Genomic DNA, 25,137 nt, shown 5'->3' with positions numbered 1-25,137 from the left:
CAGTGGTAGCATGAGGGTTTTAAAAATCCAATAATAATAAATAAATAAAAATATCGAAATCCGGTCAAGATGACAACCTTCGATATGGGGTTTATTATGGCTGTCCTTTATCCCCTTTTTTTTTTCTTTTAAATTTGTCTAGGTCTTCCCAATTATTGGATGCACGTTGGGTCTTCAATGGCACTGAAGGGAATTTGAATCTTGATTCAGGTTGTAATTTGACATCCCTAGCATGGTTCTGACAGGGTTCCGTATGAAGTAAAGCAGATCGCATGATATTTCCTCAAGTGATATTCGGATTTCCTATAACTGTAAGAACTGAATTTATTTGATATGATACAGACCCAATGGAAGAAATAGTAAATATATGGCAGAAGAGTAAACAGGCTTGCCTTCATGTTTGAGAATGTACTTCTTCTGCACCAGTGGGTGAACTAGGAACAAATGGAACAAAACCCCGGCCTCCAAACATTGGCCTCATGAATCTATCATCAAATTTCCTCCAGAAGTAGTGAACAGTTGATGTGGGATAACTTATTAGCAAGCTTAGACTACTTCTCCTGGTGAGTGTTCCATGGCCACCCTCTTCACTTGGCAATAATCCATTTTCAAGAAGCGATATATGTAATTCTTCAGAGCTTTGGTTTTCAGATGCGTCTGTATTTGATTGCTTTGAATGTTGAAATAGTAAAGCTTCAATCAGAGGCTTTGTTATTGATCCAAACACCTATTAATGGAAAGGATTTTAAATGATTGCCTCACTCTTTTATATAGCTGAATTATTAAGACTAAAGAACCATCACTGTTCTAGAAGGTATAGATCTTATTTATTTCCTATTAGGAGACTGTCTACTGTCCACAAGATTGCATGTCACATTGATAAGGTGAGATATCCACTTCATTAGATGTCCCCAAGCCCACCGAAAAAACAAAAAGAAGTTTGTTTCCAAGCATGATTTGAAAGAGAATTAACTATATAAGTAATTATCAAACAACAGTTATATCGGACCCTACAGTGAAATCCACCATGAAGGCTCCCAATCAGGCAGCTAGGTCCCAAATGCCAAATAGATTTTAGTTTTATCACATTAAATGCAACACATTTGAGAGAAAATTCAACAAAATGGTAATCAATTATTAGCTTAAGAGGAACAATGCCTCACCTCGTATGGCTTGCTTTCCACTTGTCAACGTCGAAGGCATCCATACCAACATACAGGAATATAAAAGTTTCTGCAATAAATGAAATAGTTGCAAATGCATGCCTGAAAATCACGAAATCATAAGGAATTAAAAAATTTCCACAAGTTCCTACTGCATTTTTATAATTAACCAAGATTAAAAACATTAAACAGCATGCTAAGAACTAGAGAATACTGAGTATAGCAAGGAGATACAATAACTAAAATAAATGACACTTAAGAAGACATACTCTTACTTGGTTGTTATCCTTGAGCTTTCAGTAACATTATGCCATGTATAGTGTGACATAACAATGCCACAAAAGAAAACTGTCAAAATCCCACTAAGGGATAACAGCTGCCACAAAAAAAAAATAGAGCATCATTGTTAGGGCAATGGAAAATGTAGGGCCAAAAAGTGCATTGCATGAAAATCTAATAATCAAATAGAATACAAAAAAAATTAGGACATTTAAATTGAAGGCATGATAAATAAGCCATATATAAGTTTTTCGTATTTCTTTGTTTCGTTTTTTGCTTCTTTTCATTTAGGGAAAAGGTTGTGTGCACAGTCGTGCATGGTGCATGACCATGCACACGGCAATTGGATGGAATTGAGGGAGTGTAACGTAGAACCTCATCCCCAATCTACGGCTGTGCACGGTTGTGCAGTTGTGTGCACAGTCGTGCATGGTGCATGACCATGCACACAGCAATTGGATGGAATTGAGGGAGTGCAACGTAGAACCTCATCCCCAATCCTACGGCTTTGTGCATGGTCATGCACCATGCACGACCGTGCACAAAACCCTTCCCCTGTGTTATTTATTTAATATCATTATTATCGGGGCGAGGATTTCAAATATGCTAACACAAATGAGCTGTTTCTTAAGAAACGAAGCATCAGGAACGTAATCATAATCACAACCATAACTTAGATATCAAGTAGCAAAAGACATGCTCAACACCTTTATTTACCAATGATAGTTCAAAGCTATGTAAATGAAGATACAAAAACAGATCCAGTACGAGTTCATACTCACTTTAAGTTTTTATAATCCTTTATCTAGGGTTCGTCATTTTTAGTTGTCTGTCTGCAGAAAGTTTAAATTTAACTCCTTATTTGCTGAATTATCTCCTTTGATTTACTTCTTTTTCATTACATGTTAGATTTAAATCAGTAACCTGTCCATCTTTTATCACATTTCTTTCTTAGTGTGTCATACTACAGCTTGCCCAATATTTACAAAATGGTCATATTCTCTTAATAATGTTATATCTATTTTTATTGAACTCTGCTCCGTTCTGTCTCACATGAAACCTTGATTTATTTGTAACTTTCTTCTTCCCATCCCCATTATATATATATATATATATATAGGACCTATGATCAATTCAAGTTCATTGCTTCAGGTTAGTTGACTCAGTCCCTGGCTTCCATCAATGAGTTTCTTCCTTGCTCCGAAGAGAGGTGTGCTATTGAAATTTACAAGCCATGCATTAATGCGGCATGATGTGCACATTTATAGGTATAGCTAATATTATCTTATAGACATGGAAGCATCTTTAAATAAATGCAAGCAGTAGGATCTTAAACACTGTCAGACACGGATAAGCCTAAATGGAGTAGAGCCAACATGCAAAACTTTGGATGTGTAGCTTATGTTTTCAATGATACCTTCCAAAGTATAATGTTTTTATAATATAAGCACTGATAAGACCCACCTGGAAAGTAGCAAGGAATTCCACCCACATTGGGATTACTCGTTAATGGTTGATCAAGGTTGATAGATTCACTCTCTGAAACAAGAAGTTCTGGTCCTGGATGTATAATATCAACTACTTGGTAAAAGAAAAGAATTATAACAGGACTGATGATAACATTTGGAATACAAAATAAGGATGTTGTCTGAGCTGAGGCAACAGAAGTAAGACAGATTTCTATCCTCAGATCGATATATATATATATATATATATGAACTTTATACTTGTGAAAGAATTTGTAGTTCTAAATTTGAGGTCAGCCATTCAACACCAACTTACACATGGTATGAAAGTTTGGCATTCGTTTTAAAACAAAAGAAGGGATGCAAGTACTACTGCAAATATTTTGAAGATTAATAAAACTAAGAAAATGAGAGAAGCAAGTACTTGTAAAGGAACATGGAAAACTCAAACAAAAACCAGTACTTCAAATCTTTTGAAGATTACCAAAATCCACCACAATGAAGCAGTTGTCATTCATATTTGGAAAAACTTACTGCTATGCCAAGTGCTGTACTTGTGAAGAAGAGGTAAAGGAAGGTCCCAAAAAGTTTTAAAGCCAGGAAAGCATTGATACTGCTCATATCGAGTGTTTGGACTGCATTGAAAAGTACAATAGAGGTTGCATCATTCACTACTCCCTCCCCGAATACAAGACTATGAAGCAAGGGTGTCTTGTCTTGACTGAGAACCTTTAACACAGCAAAGATCAGATATTAGTAACATATCTTATAAATGTTAAGTCAAAAGCACTGTTTTGGATCTATTTAGACATCATCAGAATAACCTGTAATGTGCAAACAGAATCTGTGGCTGATAATATGGCACCAACCGCTGCAATACACCAATCTCAGGTTCTCAATATGAACAGGAAAGCAAAATAATGAAGCTGAATTTCAAACTCAGTATACTTGAGTACTAGTCACCTAGATAATCTTGAGTGCTCAAGGATGCGATGCCAATCCTTTTTAATATAAATATTGCTCCTAAGAAGTTTCCAAAAAAAAGGAACCCAATGTAAGAGTGAATCTAGCTCAACTCTAGAATTTGAAACTGAAGCGGTGTATTGCAAAGAAATATTTCCTTATTTCTCAGGAATAAATTCAAAGGGAATTATTTACTACTCTATGGTGCTCGAAATCAAGAATGACAAGTTGCGACCTACATAATTCAGTCCAACACACTACTTCCAGTTTTTTATGCACCAGGTGGTTAGTGCAGTTGCATTAATTGTCTAATTCAGAAGGTTTTAAATTTCAATCCAGTGAGCCTGAAATGTTTCTTCTCTCTTACTGAACCAAGATGATCAGAAGCATTAAGTACAAGATATTAACACTTTAGACAAATTGGAATATAGTGGGGAACAGCCATAATTCTTGTAGCAGACTTCAAGTCATGTAAAGTTCTTGTGCCACAAAAAGTTCTTAGGAAGCATCACATTGATGAGCTGTCTTGCAAAGCTTATGACTGTCATAATCCTTCGCTTACTATAAGTGGTACTCGTACAAAGCAGTGTCACTATGATTAAGAGTTAGGAATAGAGGATCCTAGAACTATATTAGATTATTGGGATTAGTATACAGGCATGAAAAATGGTGAAACAAGAAGAAGAAGAAAATGACATCAATAATTTTGACATAATGTTTAAGTCTTTAAGAAAATAAACATCTTAGAGGTTGGGGGTGATGTGGGGAAGCAATGACAGATATGCTAACTCACCTAGGGAGATAAGGCAGAATGATATCAGTGTGCCAATAGCCCCAAATGACAATATTGTTGAGAAGTTACGAAAAAACTGCTTCTTCTTGACCTGAAAACTGGAAAATGTACTTAAATTCTCATAAATCGACAACAAGACCAAAATACTAGTTCATCCAAAAATAATATTTCACTTGAAATTAGGCCAGGAATCACAATTCGCAATCTCATATCCAACAAGCAAGATGGGTCCATCTGAATTCAAGACAGAGCAGCCCCAAGAAAAGAGCAATAGAACAGAACACCAGGGGTTGGGGGTGGAGGACCCAATTATTCTTCTGCTGCTAGAACACTCTATCTGATTCTGAGTTGGTCAAATTCTAAGCCATCCAAGAAGAAGAAGCGAGCTTCAGAAAAGCATATGGCTTAGGATTAACTTCAAGCACATTGCCTACACCCGATATTTGTTAAACTATAACACTAAGACTGAGATAGGAAAGCAGTGAACTCTTTTGACAAGAGACATAAGTCTTACCCAGCATTGAAAATGATAGGAGGAAGGAGATAAATGAAGAATAATTCCTCACTGAAATTGAGTATTTGCGAGCTTTGGCCTTTACTCACCAACAGCACAACAACCCCAGCACATAATCCCTAGAACCAACAATTGAGTATAAATCATCTATCCACCGACAGAGGAGAAAAAAAAAAACAAAAGATGAAAAGGAACAAACCAGAAGAAGAGCAGTGATGGACTCATTAGCCCATCGGTTTTCTTCAAGAAGATGACCGATCACGATGCAAGCACATAGTAGGGTGAAGAACACAGTGAGGGAAACAACAGTTTCCTTGTTTAGGAAAGAGGAAATACCAAGCTCGGGTATAAGAGAGGATAACAGAGCAGAACCCGCCATTAACCACTTCTAGATTTCTGAATTTGACCACGCATTCAAATTTTCGATCAGAGAAGAAGATAGAATTGCTCCAAAGATAAAATGATTACTTAGTCCTTGTTTCTGGGTCTGAGCTAATAAGCTTAGAGAGAGAGAGAGAGAGAGAGAGAGAGAGAGAATTTTGAAGAATACTCTCGTATGAATACGATTGAGACTTGAGACATGACTAGAGAGAATGCAACAGGAACAGGGAAGAGGAGGGAAGAATGGAAGAATGGTTGGTTGAACGTTGTAGTGGCCGTTAGTTGGTGGTGTTTAATTTTGAACAAAACTGCCCTCTAGTCGTGGAGCAAGGTTTGAAGAGACGAAGACTGATATCAATCCGATTCGGACTGGACAGAAATAGCCCTCGGTTTAGAGATGTAACCGGATCCAATTCGGATCGGATGTGTTCAGATCGATAGATCAGTACAGACAAAATGTAAAACAAATTAAGAGAAAATTATATTCACTTGGGGGAAGAAGGTCTAGATTACACAAATTAGAGAGTAAACTGATAATTGAAAATCCGAATTTGATCTGTATCCATATTCATTTAGGGGTATTCGTATCCGATCAAGAAATATCTGGATTCGTGGTATTCATCAAGACTGAACCAATCTGATCCAATCCGACTCTTCAAACCATGCCAGGGTGACTACTACCCTCATAGGAAAGAATACAAGAGGGAACATAACCCACCTTACCCCAACCCAAACAACATAGGCACTTGCATTATCAAAGCACAACCAAAAACTCGAAGGGAAAAATTACATTCTAAAAATCGGCCAGTCAATTTTATCTTTCCTAATGATACGGCTAAGGTTTCTAGGAAAAGTTTGGTCACGTAGATAAATAGATCCGTAGTTTGAAGCATGTCAAGTTTACCAACCAATCCATCACTTTGTTACTCTCCCAATAAAAAAAAGAGATTCAAGTTCGAAAAGAGTTACATAAAGTCATAATCTCCTAAAACTAATATCAGTACCTGCATAGCTCACAAAACTTATTAGACACATGAACATGATGGATTTGGATACTCTTTCTTCACCTGAAGTGAAAAAAAAAATCCATTGTAAAAAATAAAATAAAAAATAAACCAATGGAAGCCAAATGGCTGATCCATCTTTCATGAGTGACAGTGTTCTTCATGTTAGTAAATTTATAATACGCAGATTTTTGCCGTATCTAACGTTTCAATCAAAAAATCATAACTTAGCATATCAATCCAAAAAATCCATATTATACGTATATTCTATATATACCCGTATTATATGCATTTTAAACACGTATAATACATTTTATTTTTATTAATACGTTTAGTTTAGGAAAAAAAACTCAACCCCAAAACTCAAAACAACACTTCTCTATTTCCGTAGTTTCCTTGATTTTGAAAAAAAGGTGGATGACATGCGTCTCCATTTCTTATTTTATTAATTTTAACCCCTCTTTCCATATTACCCTTCCCTCTCTTCTTTATTACCTTATATTTTTTATTTAATTTTATTTCAAGCTTGTCCTAAATCTATTAATCAAATACCTTATGTGCCCACTCTCTTGTTCCTATTCATTAGCCTATGAAGTCTACTTAATTATAATTTTGTCACCCAATCTAAAATCTTACCTTAATTACAAATCAATTGTTGGTAATTAAAACTTAATTATTGAATATCTGAATGGACCCATACGCGATCTGATTCGGTTTTAGAATATGAATCCACATCAATAGGGGTTGTTGTGGATTTTCTTGTTTGATAAGAAAATATCAATAATGATATTCTAATTTGTTAAATGATTATCCACATGCTGTTATTATTATTATTTTGATAAATATATGTTATTATTTACTATGATAGAAAGGGGTTGATGGATCACCTATCAACATTAGCGATGATAGACATGATTAAATTTAATTAATATTAGATGAAAAAAATATATATTTTGATAAATGATCCCCAATTGAAAAGCTGAATTGGATATTGGTGTTCATGAGAGCATGGGAAATTAGAATTTAGTTGTAAACAACCAGTTTTAATTCATTCTTAATACCAAAATAAATCTATATTTTTGCTCCCGAATTTTTACATAGCAATCATATTAAACACGTATTAAATACATACCGTATCATTGCTATGCGTGTTTTATTGCGCCGGACTTTTAGAATCGTATTATTACCATGTGGTCCATTTAATTGTCATACGTATCCGTTCTCATATTATTGCCGTCCCCGAACTTACAAACTATGGAGAAGACATTAGATTATAGTGAAACCACCGTTTTAAAAATTGGAATCAGATTGATTTGAATCAACCAATTCATGGTCCAAAACCCTAGAATCTCTATTTTTGAGATCTAAAAAAAAAATCCAATTCTTGGGGTTTTGGGACTGATTCCCATCGATTCAATATCAATTCCATGTTTTGAATCCTTGGGTAGATTTCTCGGGAAAAACCTTTCCATGATGCCAAAGTACTAGTTTCCTCTCACATGGGGTCTTTATTATTTTCTCTCACTCGCGTCCTATTAGAGCACCTCAAATGGAATCCTAGCATTGAGAAATGGCAATCCCGTAGTATATGGGAAATGAAAAATAAAAAACCAATGGTAATTAAGGCTCACCTCATCAGGCTTTATCTACATGAAGTCATCAAGATTCCCTTAAAAATACTTGATTTTATGCTTAGAACACATATGTAATCAAGCTAAGATTGATTTAGGTAAGCCAACACTTTTATGAAATTTTAATTTAATCAGCATACTCTATTGTCATAAAAATCACAATTGATTCCCTAAGAATCACATTGTGAGTGCGATTAGACCTTCAGGTTAGGCACCATCCACATACCAAAGCTAACCATTATTCTTTAGTTGAGTTTGCTGCATTAGATTGAAAATAAAAAATAAAAAATAAAAAAATTGAAAATAACAATTCCTTCACATGTAAGTAATGTATTGTTTTATATAAGGGCCCGTTTGATAACGTTTCTGTCGTTTCTGTTTCAAGAAACGGCAGAAACATAAATTTCATTTTCTAGAAACAGAAACAGAATTGAAGGTGTTTGATAAGTCATGTTTTTATAAGTCGATGGTAGCCAGTGAAAGAATTGCCACAAGTCGTTTCCAGAAACGGTGAAACAAGTTGAACTTGTTTCGCCTGGGTCGTTTCTTGAATAATAAATAAGTAAAAATTTCTATTTTTATTTCTAAAAATAAGTGAAACGGAACAGTTTTATCAAACGCTTTTTGCTCCGTTTCTGCTGTTTCTGGAAACAGAAACGACAAAAACGCGTTTCTTGAAACGTTATCAAACGGGCCTTAGAATCCAAAATATAGAAAGATACAATATTATAATAAAAAGAAAGATAGGTATCCATGTAACAATGGAAACTAACGTTTTCGCAAAATTACAACATAAATCTGAGTCAGTCATCTTTACATTTTATTTAAAATTTAAACTGTTTATTCCAACTCGAATTTGAGAGAATGCACAATAATGTCTAGAGTATTTGTGCACATGATTCATATCAATAAAAAGAGGAGTATTTGATTAAATTAGACTCTGAAATTTGACATATGACTCATCAGACTATATTCTCTCTATCCAATGGTCGAAATAGACACATCATTTATATCCATATGGAAGAATAGATAATTGGGTGACGTTTGGATAAATAGTAGACCTTTGTGACAATAATAATTCGCCTTATCAATGTAATGACGGAAGGCGACTCTTTCCCTATTTCACCTTCTTTCCCAAAAAAGAAAAAGGGCCAACCTTTTCCAAACCTAACATAAACTTAATATTCGATTGAAAGATTAAACCAGTAATAAGGCTAACCATAAAGGTGTTCAATTTAATCAACTAATTATTATAGGGAGCATATCAAGAACAATGCTATCCCATGAAAGCCTATCAAAGCAAGGAAATTTGGACCAACTCACCCCCCCCCCACCGAGGAGCACGAATCCGCTTCCTACATGTGCCTTTAGACTCCATCTATTTGCAAGAAAAAGGAAGGGAAGGGAAGTGAAATCAATTTAAAAAACAAAGAAAACTTTATAATCATAATTATGTAATCTACTTGAAACTCTTATCATATTTGGAGAACACAATTTAAAACTTAGAGAGAGAGAGAGAGAGAGAGAGAGAGAGAGAACCATTTTCATGGAGAATACAATTTATAAATATCAAATCATAATATCACTCTTTTATTTAGGAAGAAGAAGAAGCAATCCATAGTTCACTCTTAAGAATCTTGGCATACCAAATGACAACTCCTCTGTTTATTCATATAGGTTGGACTGGAGTACTTGTTTGTAAATCACTTAAAAGATGCACTCTTTCCACCACCAAAACTTGACATACTCCTCATCTTAAGCTTGGTGCGACCAATATAATCAGTAACCTTATCATTGATCACTTCAGTTTTAGTCCTTTTCATTTCCTTCACTTTCCCTGTAGTTTCCTGTGCTGGCTTACCCTCTATAACAATGTTCCCCTGCTCTGCCTCTGGAGCCACTTCTGCCTTGTTCTTAAGTTTCTCTCTCTGCCTTGCCAGAAAATTGATTATTTCAGAGTCAGGTTCAATCTTCAGATCAACCTTTTCGCCGTTATGAATGGGCATATCCACCGGAGACAAATTCTCTTTCTTCTTTTCAGGAGTGTCTGTGTATTGGAACCTGTTTGATGGATGGACAATAGCACCAGAACCTACAGAGGCTGCAGAGGGAATGGAAGTAGTAGTTGCAGGTGGAGCATCATCTTGGTGGTGGTGAGAAGATCGGCGAAAGCAACCACAAAGGTTCTCAAAAATGTTATGGGAATTTGAATCAGAAGGTTTCTTTTCCATCGCTTGTGTGATTCGAATGGAATACTGAAGGTTTGGGTTGAAAGAAGGATTCAGTGAAGATCTGAAGGGGATAGAGAATGACTTCTTTATCTCTCTCTCTCTCTCTATCTTGTGAAGTGTATTATGTGTTTGAGTATTTATATGGTGGAAAGGTGATCACTCTAAGCTCTTAATGGTGTGAAAACCTGAAGGGCCGCCTTGAAAACAAGATCAGACGGAACTCTACACAGATTCCTATTGCTTAACAAAGAGAGTTTTCTTTTACTAATTTATTGTTTATTTTCCTAGAGAGATGTTGGCTTGGGATCATATTCCCTCTTTCATGAACCTTTTTAGTTCTCAAGTCAAAAGATGAAGAAACCAGTAACCCAAACGAATGAGTGATGGAGAGATAAAAGCAAACTTACATCAAACGTTTGGTTGTTTCCCACAATATGACAGTTTTTTCAAGAAACCCACAATATATAAGAGTTTAGTATTAGGAAAGAACATAACAGCCAAATTACAAGAATCAACATTTATTCTTTACAGACTACATATACGGTACAAGCATCCAACAAGTAACACCACAAAAAGTATGTCTTGATAAACCCTGATCTATACAGACCAGAACCAAAGAATTTAGATGAAAGTTTGTCGTTTTTTGTCGCCCATGGTGAAGAGAGAATCTATTCATCCAACGCATGGTTTCAAGTATCGGTCTACGATCGGTATTGGCTGGGACCGATCCCCAATCCCAGACCATTCCGGATCTTTTCAAGGGTAAAATAGTAAAAAAAAAAATAGTACTTTTTATAAAAATTAAGGCAAAAGTGACTGATACTCACCGATCCAAATCTGTATTAGAGCCAATACCAATCCCGTCTCCTAAATCCTTGATCCAAGGTGATTTGATGCTATAATTGAACTCCTGAATGGTGAATGCCATCACTAACTCCCCCAACCCCTATTTCCGAAGGTCTGGAAAAATCCTTTCTCAATCCAATCAGAGGGTTAAATCCCGAGGATAAAGAGGTTCTGATCCAAGAATTTAACTGCTTAAACACAGTTGGAACTTGGAAACCTAACACAACAATAGGCGGAGACGCTAATCAAAATGCACGGAACATACCACATAGATCCTCCAAGTTTAGTTTCACACTGAAAATGTTAACAGGTTCTGGTATAGTGTATGTCACATTTCGTAATACAAAGATCTATAAGATTTTAATCTTCTATTTTCCACTTGTAGGGGACCTTAGGTAGTTATAGTGAAGGCCTAGCTGGGATGGATTGGGTTTAGTGTTTTCCATATAAAGTTTTCTTTTCAATGTATAGAAATCCTAACTCAGAATCTAGGACCATGCCAAGTAATGTCATCCAGCACATCTTATTCTTGTTCAAATCCAGGATGGCACAGCAAAACAGAATAAAAAATATATCCAGGTCATACCTCGCACAGGTTGTATCAATGAGTCCCAAGCCCAAGTAATCTTCAGCCCATCTGTTGAGGTCTATGTGAATTGTTGAGCACACAGAATAAGAAATCAACTCCATGGGCTCTCAGACTGCAATTTCAGTAAGCAACAGGTACTTGGTTCTTTGAAAAGATATGTGTAGGTACATCAATCTTCTTAAGAAATCCCAGATAGGAGAAATTTATCTTTCATGCTAAATTAAGGAAGGTAACAATCATGGCAGAAGTGTCAATGGAGCAAGCTTCAAAAGCTTATGAGATGATTGATATAAAAATAAAATCTGCTATCATTTTCATCAATGAAATTTCTTCGTTATAAAACAAAGAAAAAGAGATTACAATACTTTGGTTTTTATTTACAAAAGATACCAAGCTCTACAGTGTTTCCAATTCGAGAAGAAATTTTCAGCATGAATCTCAACCCTTAATCAGGAATATTGAAAAAATCCATTATTTGACAATAGGGTGGCACTCGGTGGTGAAGTTCCCTGGTATGAGGTTCTAATGCCGAAGAGGAAGTACTCTAGAGGAACTCTGGCCGTCAGATTCTTACTGTCAATGTGAAAATACTAGATTCCGACCTTCATGCGCCACGTCTACTGAAGCAACTTTGAAGTGCCAAGAATAAAGGGTCAATGGCGGAAAGTCCTTACCACCTGTTCAATTCGTCGCCGGCAAAGTGGACAGTTGGTCAAGTGAGAAGAGCACGTAGTACAGCAGCACATATGACCACACCTGACAAGGTATATTCCATGAACATTTCAAATTTTGCAAGGGCAAAAGAAAACAGTCATGCACTTATAAATCATTAAGAGTCGCAAGGGAAATATCTAAAAGAGAAATTAGAAATAGGGAAAAGGCTGGGTCTGCCGCCGGTATACTCATCTCTCGCTCTCTCTCTCTCTCTCTCTCCTCCTCCTCCCCTTGGAAAAGTCCCCTATGCCCCTCCCATCCCAGCCCTCCCATTGGTTGAGTCGCTAGCTCCAGGAAAGCCGGCAGCCTACCTAACCTCCTCCCTAAGAAATATTTTGATCAATGGCGGTTATTGCGCACAATAAAACTCTTGCAGTCTTGACCAACACATCTCAGTTTCAGAATCCGAAACAGACAGGAAACAAAGTGACAGCCATTCACTACTCACTGGAACCAAATAAAGTGCATAAGGCCAATTGCAACCTTGAGTGCAGTCTACTCATCCATGCCTCTGGATGAGGCTGTCTGACAATTCAAACCTCTAGACACTAGCAATCATGTAAATAACCTATTATTATTAAAGTCAAAAACCACTAACTGCTCAAACTTTCTATAGACTTGGCCATTCATGAATCATATTCTAAAACCATTCAGTCCCACCAATTTTTCAAGGAAGACACCTTGAACTCATTGCCAACACTTTCCTCAATTCAGAAAAAGAGAAGAGAGAGGAGGAAAGTCAATGAATGGCAATACAGGTATCCATGTGTTCTGCACAGGTAAAGGAGGTCGTTTCAAGTTGCCGAACTCTAGCAGAAAATTCTGATAGGGATGCAACAATATGAAGGAAAAGCAATAGCTGAAGTTCAGTCATGAACATCACACCAACTCTATTCTTCGAAAAAAAAAAGCCGGCATTAGGGAACTTACGGAACAAAAACAGCATTGTACTCCTGTTCCAGACATATCACACATAGATCTGGCATTAAATGGTCCTTCTTCGCATTATCTAATCCATTTTCAGCCTTTCCATTCGATCCTGTATGGTACTATTGAAGTCACTAAAACTATTCTCACTGGAAAAAGAAAAGTTTCCAAAGCTATACTAAAGCAAGTGGTACTTTTAACTTTACATATTTTGTGGTCTACCTTCATTTTCCTGCCCCAATCTTTGTGCAGCAGCAGCAAGAACCCTGCATCAACAAGAACAATCGATAACATTTCTTTCACCAAAACTGCAAGATAATCAAAGCATGCCAAGACTTGCTATAACAAGGACTTCATTGCTCCAGGAGACACTTAGTTTGACAAGGACACTTGCAGCTATGCCTCAGCAGTAAAGCCAGTATGTCAGAACTTTTCTCAGTAGCGGACAGCTGATTCCTCTATAGATTGTATAAAGACTGCATTCGATTGAGTCTACGAATGGTAACTAATTACATTTTCCCAAAACCACCTGCATTATAGGACCTTATAATGGAAGAGTGTTCTCATGCGCCCCTTGCAGATATGATAGAAAGCAAAAATGAGAACTACATCCTATCTAAATTGTGTCTTTTAAATACCCACCCACCCATTAGTTGCTGTCATATTTCATCTCCACCCGACCATAAAATAATTAAACACCAATAAACTTTACCTTTTCTGCAAATCCCAGCGACGCCTCCTTTCCATGATACATTGGATGGCATGCTTTGCAATAAGATAAACACCACAAACTGTGAACCCCAAAGAGGCATACTTGTACCACCTATCGAAAATAACTTCTTTAATGTATGCAGATAGGAGGGTGATAAAAGAACACATAAAAGAAAGAAACTTTGCACCAAAATTAGTCAAGAGTATAACCTTGCCCATTTCCCAAGATTTGCAATGAGCTGATCAATACTTTTGGGCGTCACAAAGAATGGTCCTTTATGGGGTCGCTGAATCCGAATCTTTCCAACATCATCTTTAATAGCCTAAGCAGGAAGTACAAGGAAAAGCTCAGAAAAATGGTGAATGGAAATAAATATTCCAACACACACTTGAGGGCCAACATCTCCACCAATTCATTAACCCGGAACTCTCAACCACGAGGTTATAGCTTGGACCATAAAAAGCAATGAATCAAAACCGCAAATAACTACATGATTTTAATATTCTGGTCCAAAGATATAATTTCAGAACAAGAAAAATGGGGAACATAGTTCAGAAATATATTAATACAGCAAACAGTTAGTATCTCCAGCCAGTTTGCATTTCTGCAAGGCAAAAGGAGTCTGGACAAACCGCCAACTATTAGTTCTGCACATACATGGTTTCCAAACACTCGCACATGGCCTGTTGATATGTTGGGAGTTATAGAGGTATAGTCTCACATCAGTTATCTAGGACCTTGGATGTGTCTTAATATACCCTTGGGCCATCTCCACCTAATGCCTTAAGGTTTTGGGTTGGACACCCAAGATGTATTTCGTGGGTTTCACCACTTTATTTAACATGTACATCTACCACAAGGTCCATAGATAAAAAATTTGGTCCAAATTTCTAAATGACCCTTCAAAATGGACCAAACATATTCACTGCCCAAAAAATTTACAATATTTTGTTCAAGCAGAATGTCCATTAAATTGGAAGATTCAAATACTGTCCAAAGGGAGTCTAATGTAGGGATGGATTTGACAAGTCAAACCAGCCCCAAACTGCAGGAACTTTTAATCAGAAGAACAACTAGAACCAGCCCAATAAAATATCAGAAAATCATTTATCTCAACAGTTTCAGAAATTCTGTAACTGAATAATCAGCCAAGGAATTAAGGACTTAAATCACCAATCAATAAGACTAAACAATGAAGCTTATGACCAGCAACCTGTGTCGATGTGGCAGTGGCACTGTTCGGATGCGTAATCCCACATCGCTCAGCGGGAGCCATCACCGCGACTATATCAGCCTGTGGGCGCCTTCCCTGGACAAGCCGGTTTTAAGGGGAGCAACGGGCTAAACCCATAGTTGGTATCAGAGCCGGGCGGTGGTGTGCGATTTAGTACCTGTGTCGATGTGGCAGTGGCACTGTTCGGATGCGTAATCCCACATCGCTCAGCGGGAGCCATCACCGCGACTATATCAGCCTGTGGGCGCCTTCCCTGGACAAGCCGGTTTTAAGGGGAGCAACGGGCTAAACCCATAGTATGTACGTGTACGAGTGTACGAGTGTCTATGTACGTGTACGAGTGTATGTGTATTGTACGGTATCATGTACTTATGTATTGTACGAATGTCGGTGTCATGTACTTCCGACAGACATACGGTCCCACAAGCATGTGAAGTCCATGTGAAGGACACATGGCTTGGGTCCCACATGTCCACCCTTGTCCCTTATCCGTTGTATCCCTTGGCTATTTAAAGCCCCTGAAGTAATGGATTTGGGCAGAGCCCGTTTGACGTATACCAGTGAGATAAGAATGGTATCAGAGCCAATCCCCTCTCTTCTCTCCGGCTAAGGTCCGTCTCCGGCGGCTACCCCTTCTCGGTTCGAACCTCTCTTAGTCCAACTGATGTTCTAGGCCACGCCCTATTGCAGGTTACTTCGTAGTTTCGGTTCTCTGGTGACAGAGAAAGAACCTTTGAGCGATGGGTTCTCAGGCCAAGGAGTGGCTGTTTTATACCCTGTAACGGCTCAGATTGATCTGTCTCTGAGAACTTGAACTCCGGGGGTCCTGATCGGCCTCGACTAGGCATCTGTTGATCTAATTGAGTTTCACCGACAGGATATGCTGCTCGGATTTGGATTTCTGCCTTCCTCCCGATATGTCTTTTTCCCGACGTTCTCCTTCTTCTCGTCGTTCTTCCTCGTCCTCTTCTACTTCCCCTTCTTCTTCCCGGTCCTCTTCTTTTTCCTCCATCGAATCCCTGTATGAATTTGATTATCTTCCTGAGGATCAAATTATACCGTCAACCCCTTCTCCCCTTCTAAACCCGTATACTGTCTTCCCAAAGAAGACATCCTCTTCTGCTACCTGGAAAACCCTTCTAGCCCCTCGAAAGAAAACCCCTCCGATTAAGGAACTTGTTCAAGCTTCCCGATGTGAGTTACATCACATCCCTGCCACTGATAAGGAACAACTGTTCACTTTGGAGATCCCGACCTCTCTCATCCCTGATTGGCAAAACCAGGGCTATACCCATCTCCATTTAGGTGCAATTAAATTTGCCCTTACCTTCCATGGCAGGAAAGGCCTTCCCGTGTTCTCTCGAATAGCTCTCCTAGACAGTCGTTTCCTCCGGTATGAACATGCCGTTTGTTCTACTGTCCAGACCTCCTTGAACGCAGGAACCATCTTCCTTACCCTGTACCCTAATTTTAATGTTCCCTTAGCAGATCCTTTACTCCCTACAGCTTTAAAGTTCCAAATTCAAATCTCTGGTTCTCCCCTAGCCCCTACAGCTTTAGCAGGAACTATCCACTATCAAATGGCTTATCGGTTACAAAACCATGCCTTTGATCTGTCCACAGGACATTCTGAGAATGCCCTATTCCTCTCAGTGGATTCTGGCCATGTTCCAAGCCTTACCTATGTACCCAGACAAATTTCCAGAGATGAGCTTCTTCGTCTCTTACCTTCTTCTTGGGTTACGGCTTATGAACAACAGATGGCTACCCAACAACCTGCTCCGGTAGAACCTCTCCAGTCTACAGACCCGCAGTTCATCACTCACCCTTCTGGTGAGGTTGAAATTAAGTTTCCTCCTCCACAACCATTACCATCTCCTTTCCCTACTCGGTTTACGGGTATGATTCAGGAAAAGATTCCGGTCAAATCTTTTGATGCTCAAGGCAACCCTGTTTACTATTTCTCTGATCCGGTTACAGGTCATAAATATTTTGACCTTTGCAACTGTGATGATTGTCTCCAAGACTCTGATGATGATACCTATCGTCCTAAAAGAAAGTCCTCCCAGACCATTCTTAAGGAACGATATGAGTCCGGAGATCCCACAGTTGGCCCTTTAAGCACCGAAGCCCGGTATCCTTTTATGGTTAAATATGGAAACCCTTCCCCAGAACCACCCTATGTTCCACCTCCTTCTCCGATCTGTAAGCCTCCTCCACCATCTAACCTACCCCCTCCTATGGTCCCTCCTTGTTGCATGTATGCTCCAGGATCCTCTTCTTCTTCTTCCCCAGTGAAGAATTTTCCTGGTCCTACAGATTATGGTCCTGATTCTCATGGTATCCGTCATGTTTGGAAAGTTAAACCACCTATTCTTCCTTCTGGACAACCAAAAGAGATCTCCCCAGCTGAAGCAGCTCTTAATTGGCAAAATGAAAATGCCATTGTCCAAAATCAGTACCTTGAATGCATTCTTGCTACTACCCAGCACACTCATAGTACTGTTGGCCGGCATACTCAGTTGATTCAAACCCTGAAAGCTGAGATGGATCAGGTTCATATGGAACTTGCTGGTATTGCTTCCTTGACTGCTGATACAGCTCAGGCCTTTGCCCTTATTGGCCAAAAAGAGAAACATCTGAGGTTTCTTGAAGCACAACTTCATAGCCTTCAACAGGCTCCACCTCAAGCTGCAACATCCAGTCGACAGCAGCCCCTTCCATTGACAGTTCCTAGTCTGTCTCCTCAAGATCCTTTTGCCATGTACACTATACCGGCTCCTCCGGTAGCAGCCTCTCAGAGATCCTTCCCCCTTGAAGAATTAAAGGCCCTTCAACGACAACAACGGAATCTGAACCCCAGGCAACAGCAACAGAAACAAAAACATCCTACAAACTCAACCTTGGAAAAACCCTCTCCTCCACAGTTTCACCCATATCCTATGGCTGTCTCCTATCCTGCACCTACCCCGCCTATCCCAAGCTATCCATCACCTTTACCTTCCCCTTCACCTTCTCCACCTCGCACTAAGCCCAAATATCCTCCTATAAGCGCCATAACTCCTTCTGGTGATGATGTCCTCACTGATCTCCTCACCACTTAAGCCCTCCAAGATCCAACACCTATCCCTTCTTTCATGAATACAGGCCAAGAACCTCCTGCTCCATATCCTGCACCTCCTACTGTTGATGAAATGGATGGTGATCAGGATGACCCCATGGTCCATAATCCTGAACCTGCACCTGCACCACAGCCCCCTCCAACATATGCCCCATTCTCTAACCAAGACCCTAAACAGTTCTTTACCGTGGATGATGTCCCTGTCTCTAAATGGGCATCTAAGTTTGCTGATTTCCATGCCTGGATTAATGCTGAACTTCTACAAGAAGGTGCTACTTCTGTCAGTGTTCTGACTAAGTTTGTTGCCAGACTACAAGGAAAACTCAGGGAATGGTATTTAGCTCTTGGTGGTTATCGGCAATTACAACTTGTTCAACTTCCTGAAGGCCAATTCATTACAGTCTTATATCAAGAATTCCTTGGTCCCATCTCCAATGATATCACAAAAGCTCGTGAAGAGTTTTTACAGCTCAAGTGTTGTTCTCTGGCTCGTCCAGATCTTGACAAACACTATGTGCGAATGACAGACCGATTCCATAAGATTGGCGGCCTTGATGATGAGAACCTTAAACAGATCTTCTTGAACTCCCTTCCAGATCCCCTTGGTGCTGATACACTGCAGTTCCTCCGCAATCAAAACATTGCTCTCGCCTCTTGCAGCATCGGCTCCTTATACAGTTTTGCTCTCACAGCTCTTGACAAACTCTGTAATGTCAAGAAAATCTGGAAAGAATTACAGTCTAAGTCTGATAAGGTGTCTTCTGCCTGTGACACTTCCTGGATGAAGATCAAGTGCAAAGGTTCCGATCATAACTGTGATTGTCCAATAAAGAAGCAGTTCCATTACAAGCAAGTCTTTCCCTCCTCCAGAAAGCACAAGAAGCGGTTTCCGTTTAAGCCTTCTCGGTATAAACGATTTAAACCTCAGTGGAAATTCCTTCGGAAAAAACAGTTCCGTGGAAAAGCCAAGAACACTTCTTGCTTCATCTGTGGCAAAGATGGCCACTTTGCAAAAAATTGTCCTAACAGAAGCAAGAAAGACAAGGTGCTTCATATGCTCGCCTCCCTCCATCATGATGATCTACAAGATGCTGACCTTGAATCTCTGTATTCCTTAGATGCAGAGCCTACTGACCTCTCCCTCTTTGCTATTGATTACCCAGATGAGGTTGATCCCCAACACCTCACAGACTCAGACCTAGAGACCTCCTATTCCGAGTCCGAGGAATCAGATCCCCTCTATCAGGTTATCCCTTTTCTTCCCCAAAAACAACCTCCAACACCTCTTCCCTGTCAACCTCCAACACCTCTTCCCTGTCAGTCCATTACCTTACCACATGCAGCAGTAACCCTTCTTCCTGAACCATATGCTAAACCTGTTCATCTAATAGCCTTTTTAGATACAGGTGTTGCAACAACCATTTTGTCCCCAAAAGTCCTTCCTAACCATTTCTGGAAACCTCAAGTCCCTGCCCTACCATTTTTAGCAGCTAATGGTGAAACCTTCTATATCACCTTAGTTACTAAAAAACCCATTAAAATTCAACTCCTTCCAACCCTTTCCTTCTCCCATGTTATGTTAGGATCCCAGTGTCCTGGTAAAGACCTTATTATAGGTTTTGATGTCCTGAGTCATCTCCCCCTTAAATGGACTCCCCAAGGTCTTGTGTATAAACAACAACTTCTCCCGTGGTCCCCTTTTTCTAACATATTTCTTACAGGAACAGGTCCTACTTTGTTTGATGAGTTCAAAGGAAAACTTCTGCAAACCTCTTGTGCAGACTCTCATACTGAGTTCTTGACAAAGTGTACACATCCTCTCTGGCAGAATTCAAAGTTCTTCATCTCCTTACCTTTTAAGAAGAATGAAGATGTCAATCCAACAAAAGCCAGTCACCCTGGAATGCCCCCTGAACATTTGACGCTTGCAGTCCAAGAACTTACTCAATTACAAGCTCAAGGACTACTTGAACCTACTGTCTCCCCCTGGGCATGTCAGGCGTTCTATGTGAACAAAAGAACAGAACAGATCCGTGGAAAAATGAGAATGGTTATTAATTATCGGCCCCTAAACTTTTTCTTGGCTGATGATAAATTTCCATTACCAACCCGTCCTGCTCTGTTACTTCAATTATCCTCAGCAACTGTCTTCTCCAAGTTTGATCTAAAAGCAGGTTTTTGGCAACTTGGAATTATTCCTGAAGATAGACCAAAGACAGCTTTTTGCGTCCCTGGTCATCATTTACAATGGACAGTTATGCCTTTTGGTTTGAAGACGGCTCCATCAATATTTCAGCGTGCCATGATGCAGATCTTTGCTTCCATTCAAGATCAAGCCCTGATTTATATTGATGATATTCTTCTGTTTTCATCTACACAGGATGAACATTTACGCCTCCTTCACCATTTCCATCAGATTGTTCAAGACTATGGAATCATGCTCTCCCCAAAGAAGATGCAGATTGGTGTCTCCACCATTGATTTTCTTGACGTCACTATTACCAAAGGAACATATGAACTTCAACCACATATTGCTACTTCTCTACAGCAATTTCCTGATGGACCCCTCACAAAGCATCAGGTCCAGCAATTCCTTGGTATAGTTAATTACATGACTGAGTTTCTTCCTCAACAAATCAGACACACGTCTGTTCTTCATCAACTATTGAGAAAGAATGCTCCTCCCTGGTCATCTGAACACTCAACAGCGGTTCATGCTCTGAAGCAATTAACTACAAGACTTCCATGTTTACAGATTCCTTCTGATGGACGTAGGATTCTCCAAACAGATGCTAGTGATACTCACTGGGGTGCAGTTCTCTTAGAAGAAAACCCTGATTCTACAAGAACGGTTTGTGGTTACAAGAGTGGCTCCTTTAAAACCAGTGAAGCCCATTATCACTCCACATTCAAGGAAATTCTTGCAGTACGCCGTGGCATTGAAAAGTTCCAGTTTCACCTCATTGGACACAGATTTCTTATTGAACTGGACATGTCAAGTTTTCCTCGAATGCTTGAGTTCAGACAGAAACAACTTCCTAATGATCAACTGCTCCGATGGGCTCAATGGTTCTCAAAATGGTCCTTTGATATCAAACACATCAAAGGAAAAGAAAATGTCTTGGCAGATTTCCTCTCCCGACCAACCTCTACCTTTTCGGTTATCCCACTCCTATACCCTTTAACCCCAGGAGCTTCATCTTCCTCCTCCTCAGCCACACCACAACCTTCACCTGGCCATAACCTCTGCTGCGATATCCCTCCTCACCTTCCTCCTGAAATCCTTCAAACTTTCACCTATAAAGCCATCCTTACCTACAGTAAGCTTACAGCAATCCAGCTTCTCAGAATAGCCCTTCGACAAGAAGGTCTCTTTCTTGCTGGTTCTTCTTGCCACCCAGACTTCCCCTACCTTACAGTTTTCACCTTTAATACCTTTCATGACCTACAAAACCTACCCCTCATCTATAAATGCATATTTTGGCATTTATGTACAGCCTACTCCATTGCTATAAGCTTTCCCCTTCACGCCATCCACTCTATGTGTTCTCGCTGGTGTGACCCAATAAACCCTCATCAACCCATCCGACCTATTCTCCAGTTTCTACAGCTCTTTGCTCCCATGGAAACTTGGTTGAACCTCTTCACCTCTCTTCTCCCACCAGAAGAGAATATACCCCTGCACCACACCATTATCCTTTTCCATCGACCTCCAGCGGTCCTCCAAATCACTGACCCTCCACATACCCTAAACCCCTGCCATTTCATTACTTACACAACAGACTATCATGTGTATGGAACTAAGCCCTACACTCTTTTCATCAATCGACGACAGCATCGATCAGAGTGGCGACAATTTCTTCATACCATGTGCCAAGTCAATGATACTCAGCCCCATCAAGTTCCAGCTCCTCTTCTCCAGACTGTTGACTCCGCCTGGGAACTTCATCAGAACGGTCGTCTTCCTTGCCCTCGACTGATCCCTCTCATGGATGCATATGACGACTGGCTCATTGATACAGCAGCCTTCTACCCATACAGTAGTTCATCCGATCCCGATACGGATTAAAGAATGGAGTGTCTATGTACGAGTGTATGTGTATTGTACGAGTGTCTATGTACGTGTACGAGTGTCTATGTACGTGTACGAGTGTCTATGTACGTGTACGAGTGTATGTGTATTGTACGGTATCATGTACTTATGTACGGTATCAGCAACATCCAGAACAAAGCGATTCAAAATTCTGGGCAGAAACCAGAATCGGCCAGAATAGAGAGAATTTTTATAACAATAAAATTCCAGGTCTGATTGACCCCAAATTAGGATCGAACCATCCTCTCAATAGGCCTAACACTCGACCAGAATAAGGGAGCCATCAGGTGGCTGGTTGGTCTGATCAGTGAAGGATCGGGTAGGAGAAATCTGGGAAATTCGAAACCAGAAATTTAAAGAAGATCAGATCTGTTACCTGATTTGTTTGAACAGTAACAAACCTTTGAAAAGAAGACTTTGAAAGAGAAAAGGAACACTTGAAGATGAACCTCTTGGACTTCTCGCCGCAAAGAGTCGTCGGATCGAACACCAACCCAATACCTTGATCAAACACAAGGAAGTTCTCTCGCAGAGAAAACAGCAGCAGCAGCCATGTAGTTTGTAAAAATTGTGGCTCATTTAAGGAGCCATAGCTTTATTTATAATAGTGATAGGGGTTACATAAAATAGAAACTAACTTTAGTTTCCAAAAACTGAAATAGGAAACTAAAAATTAGAAACTCAACTAGTTACTAAATCTGAAAATAGAAACTTACAAAATAGAAAGTCTTGTGACTGAAAATTAAAAACTAATTTAAGACTGAAAATTAGAAACTAAATAACCCCATCTAAAAAGGAAACTAAAGAAAAAGGAAACAAATCATTGAATCCCGTATGCAACCTTAGAACCCCTAGTTTAGACCCATAAAAGTAACCCAATATACTCCAAACCACATGGACTGAAGGCCCAACACATATACAACCCAACCCTAAGCTTGTTCCTAATAAAACAAGCCTAGTTTGGTGCAGAATCTGCATCAGCTCTCCCCGGCTTGGAAACATTCAACTCCGACGAATGGATAAGGGACATGTAACGCTCATACAAGTCGGGATCAAGTCTCTTGAAATCATCAGCATGAATCCAAGTACAGTCACTACGGGGACGGCCTTTCCACTTGACAAGAAAAGTGTGATAACCGGTGCCACGGCGAGAGGTCTTGTAATTATCATCCAAGACGTCTTCAATAACTTCAGAAGTGGGTGGCTTCAGTTGAGGCAACCTCAGCATTTGCTCCGAGTCTCCATCATCTGAATGATGCCCAACATAAAGGTGAAGATCAGCCACATTAAACACGTTGCTTATGGTCATGTCATCAGGCAACTCAAGCACATAAGCATTAGGTCCTATACGTTTCAGCACCTTGTAGGGACCCATCTTTCGTGGATGTAGCTTGGTATTGACACCTGTCTGAAGCCGTTCAGGATTTACTCGAATCATCACCTTGTCCCCGGGTTTGAACTCCACATAACGCCGATGACGATCAGCAGAAGCCTTATACACCTCATTGTTCAAGGCAATACGTCGTCGGACGTTGGCATGCACCTCAGTGATATGACGTAAGAACTCATCAGCTTCAATACTAACTCGAGCCTGGGGTGGGAGTGACATAAGGTCAATAGGCCGCTTAGGTTGGACTCCAAGCAAGATCTCAAAAGGAGTACGACCTGTTGTCCTATTCACTGAGCTGTTGTAGGCAAATTCTGCAATGTCAAGAATAGAAGGCCATGTCTTCTCATAGTCTCAAACCAAACACCTCAACAAGTTTCCCAAGCTACGGTTCACCACCTCTGTCTGTCCGTCTGTCTGTGGATGAAATGCAGTTGAAAAGTTCAGCTTTGTATTTGTGTTCAACCACAATGTCTTCCAAAAATAACTCATGAACTTAACATCACGGTCAGACACAATACTAGTTGGTAGCCCATGTAGTCGTACTACTTCCTTGAAGAAGAGCTTTGCAACTTGATAAGCATCAAAAGTCTTACGACAAGGTATAAAATGAGCCATCTTAGAGAAACGATCCACAACCACCATAATGGAATCATATCGTTCTCTAGTAGGGGGTAGTCCAAGAACAAAATCCATGCTAACATCAAGCCACGGTGCATGAGGAACAGGTAGTGGAGAGTATAAACCTGTGTTCTGTTTTCCCCCTTTTGCCAACTGACATACACGGCATCTCTTAATCACATGATCGACATCCTTTGTAATGCATGGCCAATAATATCGATCAGTCACCTGTGCAAGAGTCTTATCTTTCCCAAAATGTCCCCCTAATCCTCCTCCATGTAACTCTCGTATGATGTGATGACGTAGGGAAGAGTTTGGGATACAAAGCCGCGTGCCAAAGAACAAGTACCCGTCATGAATAGAGTACTTTAAGTGCTGACCACCTTGTTGTAACTCCATAAAGACAGTGTTGAAATCAGAATCAGATGTATACTCACCTCGTATCTGATCTATGTTAATAACATGTGC

At 39.6% G+C, this 25,137-nt stretch overlaps 2 protein-coding genes across 2 annotated transcripts in view; both read right to left on the bottom strand.

Annotated features, from left to right (window-relative positions):
* Window positions 1-257: 257 nt before the first annotated feature.
* Window positions 258-5,820, bottom strand: LOC122092302 (sodium/hydrogen exchanger 1-like). The gene is made up of 12 exons (XM_042662624.1): window positions 5,378-5,820; window positions 5,179-5,297; window positions 4,665-4,762; window positions 3,872-3,931; window positions 3,733-3,779; window positions 3,443-3,637; window positions 2,860-2,906; window positions 2,054-2,114; window positions 1,439-1,539; window positions 1,164-1,265; window positions 974-1,049; window positions 258-727 (listed from the first exon to the last, which is right to left on the bottom strand). Exons 1-12 carry the CDS (start codon window positions 5,555-5,557, stop codon window positions 395-397), a joined length of 1,419 nt encoding a protein of 472 aa, XP_042518558.1. The 5' UTR covers window positions 5,558-5,820; the 3' UTR covers window positions 258-394.
* A 6,330-nt stretch (window positions 5,821-12,150) lies between these two features.
* LOC122091412 (E3 ubiquitin-protein ligase SP1) overlaps window positions 12,151-25,137 on the bottom strand; it is a 23,223-nt gene continuing 10,236 nt past the window's right edge. The window contains exons 7-11 of the mRNA XM_042661341.1: window positions 14,423-14,535; window positions 14,214-14,324; window positions 13,724-13,767; window positions 13,505-13,613; window positions 12,151-12,616 (exon numbers count right to left, since the gene is read on the bottom strand). Coding sequence (XP_042517275.1) covers window positions 12,514-12,616; window positions 13,505-13,613; window positions 13,724-13,767; window positions 14,214-14,324; window positions 14,423-14,535 — 480 coding nt within the window. The 3' untranslated portion in view covers window positions 12,151-12,513. The remainder of the gene's footprint in view (window positions 12,617-13,504; window positions 13,614-13,723; window positions 13,768-14,213; window positions 14,325-14,422; window positions 14,536-25,137) is intronic.

Source organism: Macadamia integrifolia, chromosome 10 (genome assembly GCF_013358625.1).
Source record: "Macadamia integrifolia cultivar HAES 741 chromosome 10, SCU_Mint_v3, whole genome shotgun sequence".
NCBI lineage: Eukaryota > Viridiplantae > Streptophyta > Magnoliopsida > Proteales > Proteaceae > Macadamia > Macadamia integrifolia.
Note: the sequence above shows the minus strand (reverse complement) of the source record. Positions and strands in the feature narration are given on the sequence as shown.

Coding starts and splice junctions, on each gene's coding strand:
- LOC122092302 (XM_042662624.1), bottom strand. CDS start 5,557: ATGGCGGGTTCTGCTCTGTTATCCTCTCTTATACCCGAGCTTGGTATT. Junction 3,638..3,732: donor ATTCTGTTTGCACATTACAG/GTTATTCTGATG, acceptor GCTGTGTTAAAG/GTTCTCAGTCAAGACAAGAC. Junction 1,266..1,438: donor AGCTCAAGGATAACAACCAA/GTAAGAGTATGT, acceptor CGTGATTTTCAG/GCATGCATTTGCAACTATTT.